General features: G+C 41.2%; 1 protein-coding gene across 1 annotated transcript in view; it reads left to right on the top strand.

Moving 5' to 3' along the window:
- Nucleotides 1-13051, top strand: part of cbl (Cbl proto-oncogene, E3 ubiquitin protein ligase) — a 39714-nt gene that overhangs the window by 23646 nt on the left and 3017 nt on the right. Inside the window, exons 4-14 of the mRNA XM_074642001.1 lie at nt 413-569; nt 2754-2875; nt 5795-5932; nt 6761-6848; nt 7723-7854; nt 8045-8263; nt 9545-9676; nt 10852-11274; nt 11951-12039; nt 12247-12453; nt 12568-12656. Of these exons, the coding sequence (XP_074498102.1) occupies nt 413-569; nt 2754-2875; nt 5795-5932; nt 6761-6848; nt 7723-7854; nt 8045-8263; nt 9545-9676; nt 10852-11274; nt 11951-12039; nt 12247-12453; nt 12568-12656 (1796 nt within the window). The remainder of the gene's footprint in view (nt 1-412; nt 570-2753; nt 2876-5794; nt 5933-6760; nt 6849-7722; nt 7855-8044; nt 8264-9544; nt 9677-10851; nt 11275-11950; nt 12040-12246; nt 12454-12567; nt 12657-13051) is intronic.

The raw sequence follows: 13051 nt of genomic DNA, 5'->3' as shown, positions 1-13051 counted from the left end.
GGTTTGCATATCTGGTAGCTGTCTCTTTAAAAGATCGCCTCAGGTTAGCATTTATGACCACATTGAGACCCTCAAAGCTCTATGTGGAAGTACTGAAATAGCGCATACACAGAATAGCATTTCCTTTTTGTCACTTATGAATCATTAGAATTTAGTTCTTCACTGGAAGTGCAGTTCATATCTGTGTTGAGACGTTCTGGTGGTGCAGGCACCAGTTAATTAAGTGCTCATGATGCACTGAAGAAGCATGCAACAGATCAAGTAACTCAAAGTTCTAATCATAAATGTCAATGTCGCAAGGCAGCATGCAGGTAGTCTTCATTCAACACTCATTATTTATGAGGTTTTGATGTTCGATTTCAGTTTTTTGCAAGGGGATGTCGTCATGTGTTCTGTTTTTTGTGTGCTGCAGGACCATTGTGCCTTGGAAGATGTTCCGTCAGTCTCTCCATGAGTTTCATCCCATCAGCTCCGGACTGGAGGCCATGGCCCTCAAGTCCACCATAGACCTCACCTGCAATGACTACATCTCTGTCTTTGAGTTTGACATCTTCACCAGGCTATTCCAGGTAGGGGAACAAAGACACACACACACACACACACACACACACACACTGCACGGTTCTCCTAGTGTTATCGTTGCATGGTGAGTTAATGAGAGGAGAAATGTGCAAAGGACGAGGGTTCACAGCAATTCGTTAGCCTTGGTGTTGGAAACAAATTCCATTTGAGCAGCACATAATGAACTTAAACAAATCTGCCACTTCTTTTTTCGGCTAACTCTATCAGCTTGTTAACAGGATACCTGCTGACTTACTCACACTGTCAGACGGGACTGAAGTTGAAAATTTCCTTCGCTCTTGCTCGACCAGTAAATGTTTGGCAGTGATTTTTTTTTCCTCTTTATGGGATGTCTGTTGTCGCTTCATAAGGCCCAGACAGGTCTGTGTTTTTCCAGATAGAGAGTCACACTGCGATCCTTCTCAAGGACAGTTATTATTGTATTGTTATATGCATAGTCATTATGATATTGTACTTTCTTACTGCTAGATGAATAATAAAGAGCAAGGATGAAAATATGTGGAATAATTCCCTGAACAGACATAACTTTGGGGCTGTAGAGTGTCAGTACTTTGTCAGTTTATGAGTTGTTTTACTTTGCCAAACCTAAACCCTGACTCAACTTTGTCATTGAAAGATCACACTACTGACATATGCAAACATAAAATGAAGCAGCAGGCGAAATGAGGGCTGTTAAAATGAAATACAAAATAGAAATAATAGAAGATGGGGAGGGCAGAGTTCGGGTTTATCAAGCATCAGCTCCAGAGCTTTTCTTTAGTATGTAGAGAAGTTTTTGTATTAGCATTGTAATTAACACAGTACCATTTTATAACCATATCATCTATAAACCTAACTCAATGTGTTTTAATTTACATTATCTAAAACCTCATGTATCATATCTCATATGCAGTACTGTATGTTGCTTATTCTCTCAGCGACCTTATCCTGGGCTACTTGTGTGCAGAGCACCGACAGGCTTAATGAAGCCTAAACAAGATTACAGATATTTCCTATGACACTCCCTCACACAGAAAAAGCCCTCCTCTAAATGTCCTCAAACGCAGAATAGGAAGTGAGCCTGTGGCCATTTTGAGCTCTGTCCTTGATATGCAGTAGACTGGGGGGTGATATGCTGAGTATTTTAGTTATTATTACTATTGAAAGCCCTTCAAATGTTTCATGCAGGATCTTTAGGCTGAATGATCTGGTGGTGATTATAAACCAATATATTGCGAAAAGCTTAATGGCTCTCTTCAGTTAAGTGTAAACAGAGCAGGTGAACTGATGTCCAAATAAGAAGCAACTGAGAAATAGATGTACAATTACTAGATGCTCTGTTACCTACTAACTGTGCAAGGACAGCACACTTTTGTTTTCTAACCCCGTCAGTCTGCGATCACATTACACATAAGAGAGATGAGACACCTCTAACATGCGTCCAGCAGAGGAGACAGTTTCGATTTGTCACTTCCTGTGTGAAAAAGTATAAATAACCAACATCAGATTTTAATTTAGGCAAATGCGATGAAGCTACGTGAGAACAGGATAGTCCCTCTTTGTGATTTAGTCTAATAAAATAAGGTTTTACTCGTGCAGATTGAACTGTGCCCGTGGCTTCTGCAGCTCATTTTCAGTGTTGTATGTGTTAATTCTACTTCCTTTCACACATCAGACTGGTGAGAGCAATTGCGGAACCACCTACTCACTACCGGACTCACTCAGCCATGGAGTAGTATGAGTTATTTGATATTTGTTTGCTGAAGTCTTCACCCCTTGTTGTTGGGACTTGATTTGAGTCAAGTAGTTTTTAAAGAAAGAAGCAAGTTAATTTTTGCCTGCTTTATATACAGTATGGGAAGCAGTCTGCTCGTGTCCATTTAACCTTCCTCATTCTGTGGCTCCAGATGGTACCAAATGAGTTGCATGCTGTTTTTAAGTGTTGCAAATTCTGCTTTAAGGACCTTTTTTACACTGCTTGACCCAGGTTGAAATGGCCATCGTAAATCACACTGAAGTTCATTGAAGGGTTGTTTTCAGCGTCATCCGTGATACAGTATATTTCTCCATTACTGTGCTCATACTGTTATTGCGGTGTAGATTCACTCACACATCAGATGAGTCACTCTCTCTCTCTCTTTCTCTTGCGTTTGTGTGTGTGTGTGTGTGTGTGTGTGTGTGTGTGTGTGTAGCCTTGGTCGTCCCTGCTGCGGAACTGGAACAGCTTGGCAGTTACTCACCCGGGGTACATGGCCTTCCTCACCTACGATGAGGTCAAAGCGCGGCTGCAGAAGTTCATCCACAAGCCTGGCAGGTGAGACATAAAGAGACATAAAGAGACAGAAACACATGCACACAGACACACACTTTGTAATTCAATCTAAATAAAGATGTGCTGTCATTTGGTGCTTCCTGGTATGAGTGCAGCGGTATAGGCATAACTGCACATTTCTGAACACAGTTCACATCTGAATTGGCTCTGCCCTCACAGTCACCTCCCATTCACTTGACATAAATAGTTTACTCTCCATCGTCGGCCTCTATTAGCACATTTGGGCAGTATGAGCAACACACTTTTATTTCCATTATTGGAACTTAACGAGACACATCTTGTAACCATGTTCACGTGTTTCCATGGGCAACAGCATGGTTGCTGGTTTACTGGAGCTCTTAGGATCTATTTCCATCCCTGCTCAGGAGACGTTATATGTATATGCTAGTGTGAAATGTACATAGTTAGTCGAATCATTTTTACCTAAGTGACTAGTGCTGTCACTCTGCACGAAAACTCACACGTATAAATGCAAATGATCAAGGTCTGGCTTTGTATCAATACAAGCCTGTGTGTGAAGGACCCAGGGCAGCATGGCACTGGTACCTAGCATCAATGGCCTGATTGTACACTCAAAGCTGATGTCACTGTTTAGGCTTGGCTTGTGTATGGCCACGTTGACATCCGAGCGGTTATTGGTCAATATGAGCACTTTGACACTATAAATTACAGCTTACTGTCAGGAGCGTTCTGTTTGTTTTACGGGTAAAGCAGTTCCACTTCTAAACTTAACGTCAAGGCCAGACTACTTCTTTTTTTTCCCCACTTGTGCAGTATCTCCAAACTCAACCCTTAGACGTTTTTACTAATGAGGAAATTCTAATACATGCATCCATGCCACCTAGGAAGGATTAATGTAATGCCCCTTTTCTGGCCTACCTCAGTCACATACCAGTGGTCTCCAGCTTACCCTGAATGCTGCGGCTAGTGTTAGAAGTGTAAGAAAATATCGATACATGAGTATCGCGATATTATGTTTTGCAATAATGTATAGATTCTCCAAAATACTGTATTGATTTTCTCAATTTTGAAGCTAGTAAAGTGAAAATAACGCTCCAAAGTTACGCAAAACTTTGGCGAGGAAAAACTGGCGTGGTCATTTTCAAAGGGGTTCCTTGACTTCTGACCTCAAGATATGTGAATGACAATGGGTTCTATGGGTACTCACGAGTCTCCTCTTTACATATATGCCCACCTTATGATAATCTCGTGCAGTTTTGGGCAAAAACCATGCCGTTTTATGCATGCAGTACAAATGTGTTATTTTTACCTATTCTAAAATGGTGTATTTGAATATTTCTGCATACTGAGGTCCCTAAACAGTCCTGGAATTGCATAAATTGGGTATGACTGGAAAGCTGAGACTTCAATGAGCCCAATTGTAATCCAGCCGTTTCATTGTAGTGACTTTTTTTTACTCAGATTTTATACATATGGTGGTGTATCTTATACTACGACAGTTTTCCTAAAAATAGATTTGAAAAAAACACTATATATCGCCTTGCTTACAGTATCGCAATATATTGAATCGTTACCCCTGTATTATGATAAGTATCGTGTCGCCAGATTCTTGCCAATACACAGCCCTAGCTAGTGTGCTAACAAAGACGGCATCTTTTGGCGTAATTTTACTGATCGGAAATTCTTAATTTGTTCATAGAAACAAGGAGGCAGCAAATGTTGAGTACTGGTAGAGTGGCTGCATGTCTTTCCAGACTCATACAGCCTCTTATAGCCACTGTTACTCTTCCACTCTAGAGTAGGTTAAAGCCCGGCTGCCCGTGGCCATGAGACAAACCAATTTACCTGACTATGAGCAGTTGATAAAGGCATGGCCACCCATGCCACAGCACCAATATACTAAAAGGTGCCCTGTGGGGTTTTCTTGTGAACAAAAAAAGAAAATTACATTCAGTGTTACTCCCAAACCACATTGTGTGTATCCTTGAGGTCTAACAAATGTGTTGAATGCATTTCCTCCCTCATGAAGCATTTGTAATGCTGATTTTTTTATATATATATTAAATCCTGCATTGTTTACATCCACGATTTGTTTACTAGCTAGCAGTCTTCTTCTTCCCAGTCTTTGTTGTTGTATTGCTGCATATCTGAACATGTTACCGCCACTTGTTGATCAGTGGAATAGTTTGAAATCATTAGAACTGTATATGCATGTGTGTCCTCGTATGCGTGCAGGAGACAAACAAAACGGGGACCCACTCATAAGAAAACGTCTCCATAGTGCTACTAAGGGCCAAAAAATCCACAGGGAACCTTTTTAAAGCAGCATTATTAATACAAATATCAACTACACCATGCATTCGCTTGATGTTGACTATTTATCTTTTATTTTGACGAGCAGTTGTGAGTTTTGATGTTGCCCAGCATGTGTCTTGTCTGTGGATGTCGGGTTCAATGATAACTGGGATGATGTCGTAATTACTTTACTGTTTTTATACATCTACCCCTTTTATGTGTATAATGATGTATATATATGTAGTAATGTATAACTTATTCTTTATGTAGTTAATGTATTTTGATGTATATATAATGTATGTATGCATTTGCTTTTATGTGTTTGCTTATGCTTGAATGGGATATCTTATCTTTTCAACTTTTCATGTGAACTGAGTTCAGACATTTTTGAATGATCACGAACATTAGATCAAATTTGACTTCATTTTGTTGTTATATTGCCATGGGGATATTTCCATGCATAAATCAGCCTACATATTTGCATTTTGACTTATTTCATTTCGTACTCAGGTACATGCATACTTGAAGAACATGTTTCTTAGTGTGCACAATTTGCAAGACACCCTCCTCTATTGTATCACTTTTTTCAGTGTAACAAAGTGCGACACACCTCAAGCATGTCTTATTTCTCATGTCTCTCCTCAGTTACATCTTCCGACTGAGCTGTACACGGCTGGGCCAGTGGGCCATCGGCTACGTGACGGCAGATGGAAACATACTCCAGACCATTCCCCACAATAAACCCCTCTTCCAGGCCCTCATTGATGGCTTCAGGGAAGGATTGTAAGTCCGCTGGCATTTTGTTTGGCACAGTTATGTCTGTCATTTTCTTTGGGATTTTCATCTGGACCTCTGCTCTGTGTCTCTGTGGCTGAGTCTTGGTCTTCACTTGACACAGTTTTAATAAATGATCTATAAGTCAAGCTTCCTGTCATATGCAAGAGCTTCTCTTTTTCTGCCATTTCTCATTTTCTTTCCTCTTCTCTCCCCACAAAGCATGCATCTCTTGAGTAAACTATGCAGCTCTGTTTTGCATCCCACGATTGAATCTGCCTTTCAGCTCTAAACCAATCCAGCCATATCATATTGCCTGTTCCCATCATTCCAGTGTTATCATAACCAGAATAGAACTGTTGGTTTCTAATGTGCAGCTCAGTTAGTGGTTTAGCTGGCTGGCATTAAACTCATCTTTTTATGCCAGCGTTGATTCCTTTGTTTAATGAAAGCGATGGCTGGCTTGCCCCAACCTGCAATCAAATCCTGACTTTTTAAACTGAGAAAGCCTATACAGTATATATCGCCTCCATCTACAAAACATTTATCAAATGGTAATTACACCATCTGACCATTTGTAAAATAGTCACGTACTGTACATGCATCATCTCTGTGATGATATTAAAACACGTTGCCAGATTGAATGAATGGACTGAACAGATGTTTTCAACGCCGCAGCCTGTTGGCACATGCAGTATAATCATACAAACTAATTATGGTGATAACTTTTAAATGAAAATGCCTGTCGAAATACCCAAGGAAACTTTAAGGCCCCCCCCCGCCCCCCCTCACCTCCCTGTGCGTACCTTCTAATTTCATATGCTTCTTCATCTCCAGCTATTTATTCCCGGATGGCCGGACCCAAAACCCAGATCTGACAGGACTGTGTGAGCCTTCGCCTCAAGACCACATCAAAGTCACACAGGTCAGAGCAGTCAGGCTGCACCCTCAGTCTTTAATATCTTATACATTCTTGCTACTCTTTGGCATTTTATTGCAAAGGTCAAATGGCTTTTTTTGGTGCACACACAGCTCAGTAAAGTCGATGCAACAGTCTAGTGCATGACCGAAAGGAAGCAGAAGTAGAAGACATGATAAAACATCACACAGGAACTGAGTTAGCCGAGGCTAAGTAGCTGACTAACCAAAATAGTTAAACAAATAGATTTTTTTCTGTCTGACATTTATATTTAATAAGTAAGATAAACTGGATAAAACATTTTTTCACTGTGATTAAAAAAAAAAATGCAGGCTCAGCTAATGTAACTGCAGTGAAGGTGGCATAAATGATTCATGTAGAACATTGTGATATAGGTATATTTCAATATCAATATATAAAACGAGATATTTTGCCTTTAATGTTGAGTCATCTTCTTTGAAGTTCACTTAACTTAGTTTTATAGTTCAAGATAATTGCTCCTTTGTCAGTGTGAGCTTCCTCTATTGTTAAGCAGTAAAGGAAACCCCAACTGTCTTGCAATATTTCATACTGTCACCACATTGAAGGACACGTCATGTTAAATGCGCAAGATACATAACTGTAAATTGTGAAATATTGTTAAAGACCAGTCTCTATCTTGTTGGGCTTACATATCCTCTCAGGGTTTTGTAGAGGTGTTTGTGAACGGACTCATTTTGCTTGAGCACAGGACTGAAACTAAAAATACGCCCCCGCATGTTTGATTGGCTCCAGTTCCTTCTGGGCTCTTTCAAAAACGATCTCAGATGGTGTTATTACCGTATGATGTTACTGTGTTTGGGCACTGAAAGCTCATAGTTGTCTCATTTTTTCCCCTCAGGAGCAATATGAGCTGTACTGTGAGATGGGCTCCACTTTCCAGCTGTGTAAGATCTGCGCCGAGAACGACAAGGATGTGAAGATTGAGCCCTGCGGTCATCTCATGTGCACCTCATGTCTCACTGCCTGGCAGGTACGAGTGTGGGTGGATGGAACGGGCTTGTGTGGGTTGATTGCTCCAAGAGAAGTGTCATAACTCATACCTGTTGAGAGGAGAACTCACCGCTGAAGTGTTCTTCTCTGCAGACGAAACGGACATATAAAAGCACATAACGTCCTTTCATCTGTGTGTGCTGTAACATCTGCCTTTCTGCCTGTTACAGGAGTCGGAGGGTCAGGGTACGGGATGTCCCTTCTGTCGATGTGAGATTAAGGGTACAGAGCCCATTGTTGTGGATCCGTTTGACCCCAAGGACAACAGCGGGGGCTCCTGCAGGGGCATGTTTGGGGCTGAAGGTGCTCCATCACCCAGCTATGATGATGACGATGACGACAGACTTGAAGACCCTCACCTCATGATGAGCAAACTTGCCTGTTCAAAGGTAAGATCGTGGAAGGACCTTGATTTAACTGAGACAAAAGTTATCTGTTTGCTTAAAGTTTCCAGTCATGACACTGAGAGGATAAACCCACGCTGTTCTTTTTTTTTTTTTTTTAATGTATTGATAAAACATTGAGGCACTTGGCTTAGTTGGTTTGATGCCCTGGGTGCACCTCATGGGTACCCGCTGTCCTCTCCTCTGTTTTGTTTTTTTCTGAGAGACCCGTCTCTGTAGAGATGAAACACTCCCTGCCTCGCCCTTTTCACTTTTTGTGAGCTTCAAGCTCACAGCTCATATCTCAAGTCTTTCATCTCCATCTTTCATGGTGTCAAGGTAGCAGCTTTTTTTGGGCCTCGGTATTTGATATGTGGGGCATTCTCCTATCCTCCATCTTTTATGTGCCTCTGAGTGCATTAGTCTGCTTATAGAGAGGTGAATACCGGAGATCACACACACTTTGATGTGATCCCTGGAATTTATTTTGGCTTTCATTGTTGACCCGGCCTCTTTCTCATCTTTGACCATTGCTTTAAGTGTACTTTTACACCGTGAAGTACTTGGCTATACATTATAAATATTTTGTGTTGAGTTGTTTGTTTCGTGTTGAAACGAAACAAGTCTTGGACTTATTTATTTTTCCTTTCCCTTTTTTTGGAGCAAGATAAAGCTCTGCCATTGTAAAGTGCAGTCAAATTGAAACATAGGTAAATTGCATGAAAGTGCAAAACAATATGTTATATATATACATTTTTGCACATATCTTTAGTTTTAGACAAATCAACCAGTGTTGCCGTTTTGGGAAACTCTTGGCCCTGAAACTTCTCAATGACAAAAAACATTACATCCACCTGATTACCTCAACTGAGCAAGTTCTTCTAATCACCTATTTAAATTACAATAGTTTTAAAGATTTAAAATTGCTTGTTTACTTATTTACTTAACAAAATGATTGTTAAACAAAATACCACATACCATCAGAAATATTGTTGCATGATATGTTGTGATACGTATGTTGTTTTTGTTTTAGTTTTTTTTCCCCACCCATGTTATGCAACTCCAGATTTTAGACTTTAGATGTCAAGTGACCAGTTCAGCAGAAATAATATGACAACTGTTGTGCAGAGTGTTCCACTTAATCCATTCACAGCACTGCTGGTCATACATCCAATCCAACGAAAGTTAGATTGACAGCAGCATTTGTGGATCATTGCCATTAGACAAATCCTGATTGTGTTAAACTGTAGCTGATCAGATGTGATGGGTGTTTTGCTGTTGATCCAGGTGGAGCGCCCCCCGTCACCGATGTCCATGGCTCCTCAGTCCTCTCTTCCCCCTGTGCCGCCCAGACTAGACCTGCTACCACACAGACCTCCCAACCCCCCTGGTGCCTCCAGCCCCGGGGTCACCAGTAAGGTAACTGAACAGACACAACCGACAAGAGGGGATATGTTACAATGAAAGTGTGGTTGAAGCAGTTACATACTGTATGTCACACAGCATCCTTAATATGGGGTTTGATTGTCCAGTTTAAGTCTGGACGGGTGTGTCAGAGAGCTCCAGAGAACTTTTTGCGTAGATGGAATTTACACATAATTTTAATGCACGCTGTATCACTTAGGGTTGTGTATTGGCAAGAATCTGGCGATATGATAAGTATCATGATACAGGGGTTACGATTTAATTTATTATGATACTGTAAGCAAGGCGATATTTTATTTTAATCAAATTTTAGGAAAACTGTCATATTATAAAAGAACACACTGCCAGATGCATGAAACCTGAGTAAAAAAATGTTTTAAGCAATCAGAAAAGTGGGATCTGCATTTGCATTTATCTCAGTCCCTGTAACATCCAACATCATAGCACTACTTTTTTGTGCAATCTGAGCCACTGTCTGCCACAAATCTTTGCATGTAAACTAGTTATTAATAATTGATAGTTTTTGAAAATGTATACAGTATGATAAAACATAATATCGCAATATTGTCAAGTGTATCAATATTTCCTTACACCCCTACTATCACTTGCCATGTTTGCCGTAACATAAAAAACATTTCAGTGTTCTCCAAAAATCAGTTGGCTTTGCTTTTTTAGTACCTTTAGCCAAACTACTTTAACATTCGGCTTTGCAGCTGGTTCATAGCTTGACTTTTGTGGAAGCAGATTTAGCAAAATCAAACTAAAATGTAAGAATATCACTTGTAACCCAACTCTGTTATTAAAATTATGCTTACATCTATTACCCCCTTGACAGAAGAAAGTTGTTGAAATGACAACAATCAGTGTATTTTATATTCTGCATTTCCACTCACACATTCATATTACCACATATTTCTGCTTAAATGTAGATAAATGGAAACTGTAGATAGGAAGCTGGGATTGTCTGCAGATGATGAACAACATTTTCCTTGGTGTTGTTCATCTACGTTATGCATATTGTCAGATATGGTGATGAATGCATACACAGTGGTTTTGTTGCTAAATGGATTATTTCCAGTGCAAAAGATCGCAGCACGGAGTTTTCTTTTTCACATCAATATTGTATGTAGTCTAAATGAGCTTCCTGCATCTCTGTTTCTCCCCTCCAGGCAGCATCTCACCACAAAGACAAGCCTCTCCCCCTCCCCCCGTCGCTGAGGGATCTCCCCCCTCCTCCTCCTCCGGACCGCCCCCACACAGCCGGGGCGGCCCCCGATGGACGGCTGCAGAGGAGGCCTTTACCCTGCACTCCTGGGGATCCCGCTCGAGATAAGCTCCCTCCAGCACCCCCAAACCGGCCCATAGCTGACTGGAACTCCCGGCCCGTTCCCAAGGCCCCCATCTCCTCTTCCTCGTCGTCGTCCTCCTCATCTTCCTCATCCACCCAAGTCTCCAGTCTGGGAGTGGACATTCGAGCAGGTATCAGGGAGCTCTCCAACCGACACTCCCTCCCCTTGGCGCTGCCCTCCGCTCTGGACACACGCTCAGACTCGCAGAAGAACAACAGCTCCCTCAGTCTGGACCACCAGCTGGTGAGAAAAAAAACACAAAACACCTCAGCTACCATTTGGTTTGATATGTATTCACTGGCTACAATTACGAAAACATAACATTTTAATAGTAACTGTTCAAGTAAGAGAACTAAATGTGACTCCACCTTCTAACAATCCAGTGACTGAGCTAAAAACTCGTGGGTGAGTTTTTAGCTCAGTCAGCCTCTACACAGCCACAGTTTGATCACTTTTTAAATTACAATTAAATGTGTGTTCATTACCTTTATTAATATCTGTAAAATCAATGTTGTTCACATGGGTTTGGCTCTGCTGTCTGTGGTATTAGTTACATTTTGTTAGATTGTTAAAGTAATAGTTCATTATATGAACTCTAATACCATTGAGACAGCAGGGCCAAACCCTAGTAGTAGTTAATATTTAATATTTAAAAATATTTTAATTATTGATATTAAGAGGTACTGGTAGGTGGATTTTTTCCCTCTGGGCTGATTCAGGCTAGTGGTTTCCCCCTTTTTCAGTCATAATGCTAAGCTAAGCAAACCGGCTACTAGCGCCAACTTTCAGCAAGAACCAGAATAAGCGTATTTCCATAAATGTGAAACTATTACCTATTACTATACCTTTTAGTGTGATCAGTATTTAGTTTCAAGATTTTGATTATGAAAATATTCCTCACTTTCTGCTTCCTTTACAGAATTTTGCAGCAGTAGCCGGTCAAGATTATGACAACCCCAAAGTCAAGCCCTCCGCCTCAGCCAACGCTATCTATTCACTGGCAAACAGGTATGTTATACTGGCACTTTAATGACATTGGTGTAACGAGTGGAGCATCTCATGAATGACTGATGTGATTTTGCTCACTTGCAGATCACAAAGGCCATACAATACGTATTTTAGGAAGCTAGTTTCCATTCAAAACATCTGTGTTTACATTTCATAAATCCATATTTACAGTTCTAGTGTAAAAATTCTTGGGTTGTTTGTTCCCAGACCTTCTCAAGTCCAGAGGCAAGTGACGGGAGAGGAGGCACGAGACAGTGAGGAGGAGTCTGAGTACATGATCCCCTCCTCTCGCCCCGTCCTGCCCCCCATCACGGCACCACCGGTAGCGGAAACCTCACCAGTCCCAAGACCTCCACAGCCTCAGCCTCTATCAGCACTCCAGACACAGACCCAAGCCTCCGCACTAAACTCACGGTATTCAAAACATTCAATCCAACTCCAGCAGCACAGCTAGATTAAATGGCTTTGGTGAATGCAATACTGCGTCTGTTATGGTTGATGTTTTATTATTATTGTTTGTTGTTGTAGGCTGACACTGGCGGAACTAGAGGATGGACCTATAATGTATGAAGCCATGTACAACATCCAGGCCAGGGCACAACAAGCCAGAGATTCAGGTATTTTGATTCATCAATCTTTGAGTCAGGTGGACGAGGACAGCTTAGGCCCTCTTCAAAACTGGCATCAACATGCATCTTGGGTGATCGGTACACAAGTGGACAGCTCTAAGTACGTCTGTTCACACCTGGCATTAGAATGCGTCTCCAGTGACCATTAGGGATGTGACGGTGAGGTAAATTTCCCACCGGTTAATAAACTTGTGACAACACCGGTGTTACCTATTACACCGGGTATTTTACAAGAAAATATGACGGTCAATATGTGAAAGCGTGCTTACTTTGATCTTTACCGTCGGATGGCTATGTGTCTGGCCTCTTTGGTAGAGCTTTTGCTCTGGTGGAACAACACTCACTCAGACCAGTCAATCTGAAATTCTGAATATTAGTTTCAC

The sequence above is a fragment of the Sebastes fasciatus genome, chromosome 7, assembly GCF_043250625.1.
Source record: "Sebastes fasciatus isolate fSebFas1 chromosome 7, fSebFas1.pri, whole genome shotgun sequence".
In the NCBI taxonomy this organism is placed as follows: domain Eukaryota; kingdom Metazoa; phylum Chordata; class Actinopteri; order Perciformes; family Sebastidae; genus Sebastes; species Sebastes fasciatus.
This window is presented reverse-complemented; position numbering and strand designations above follow the sequence as displayed.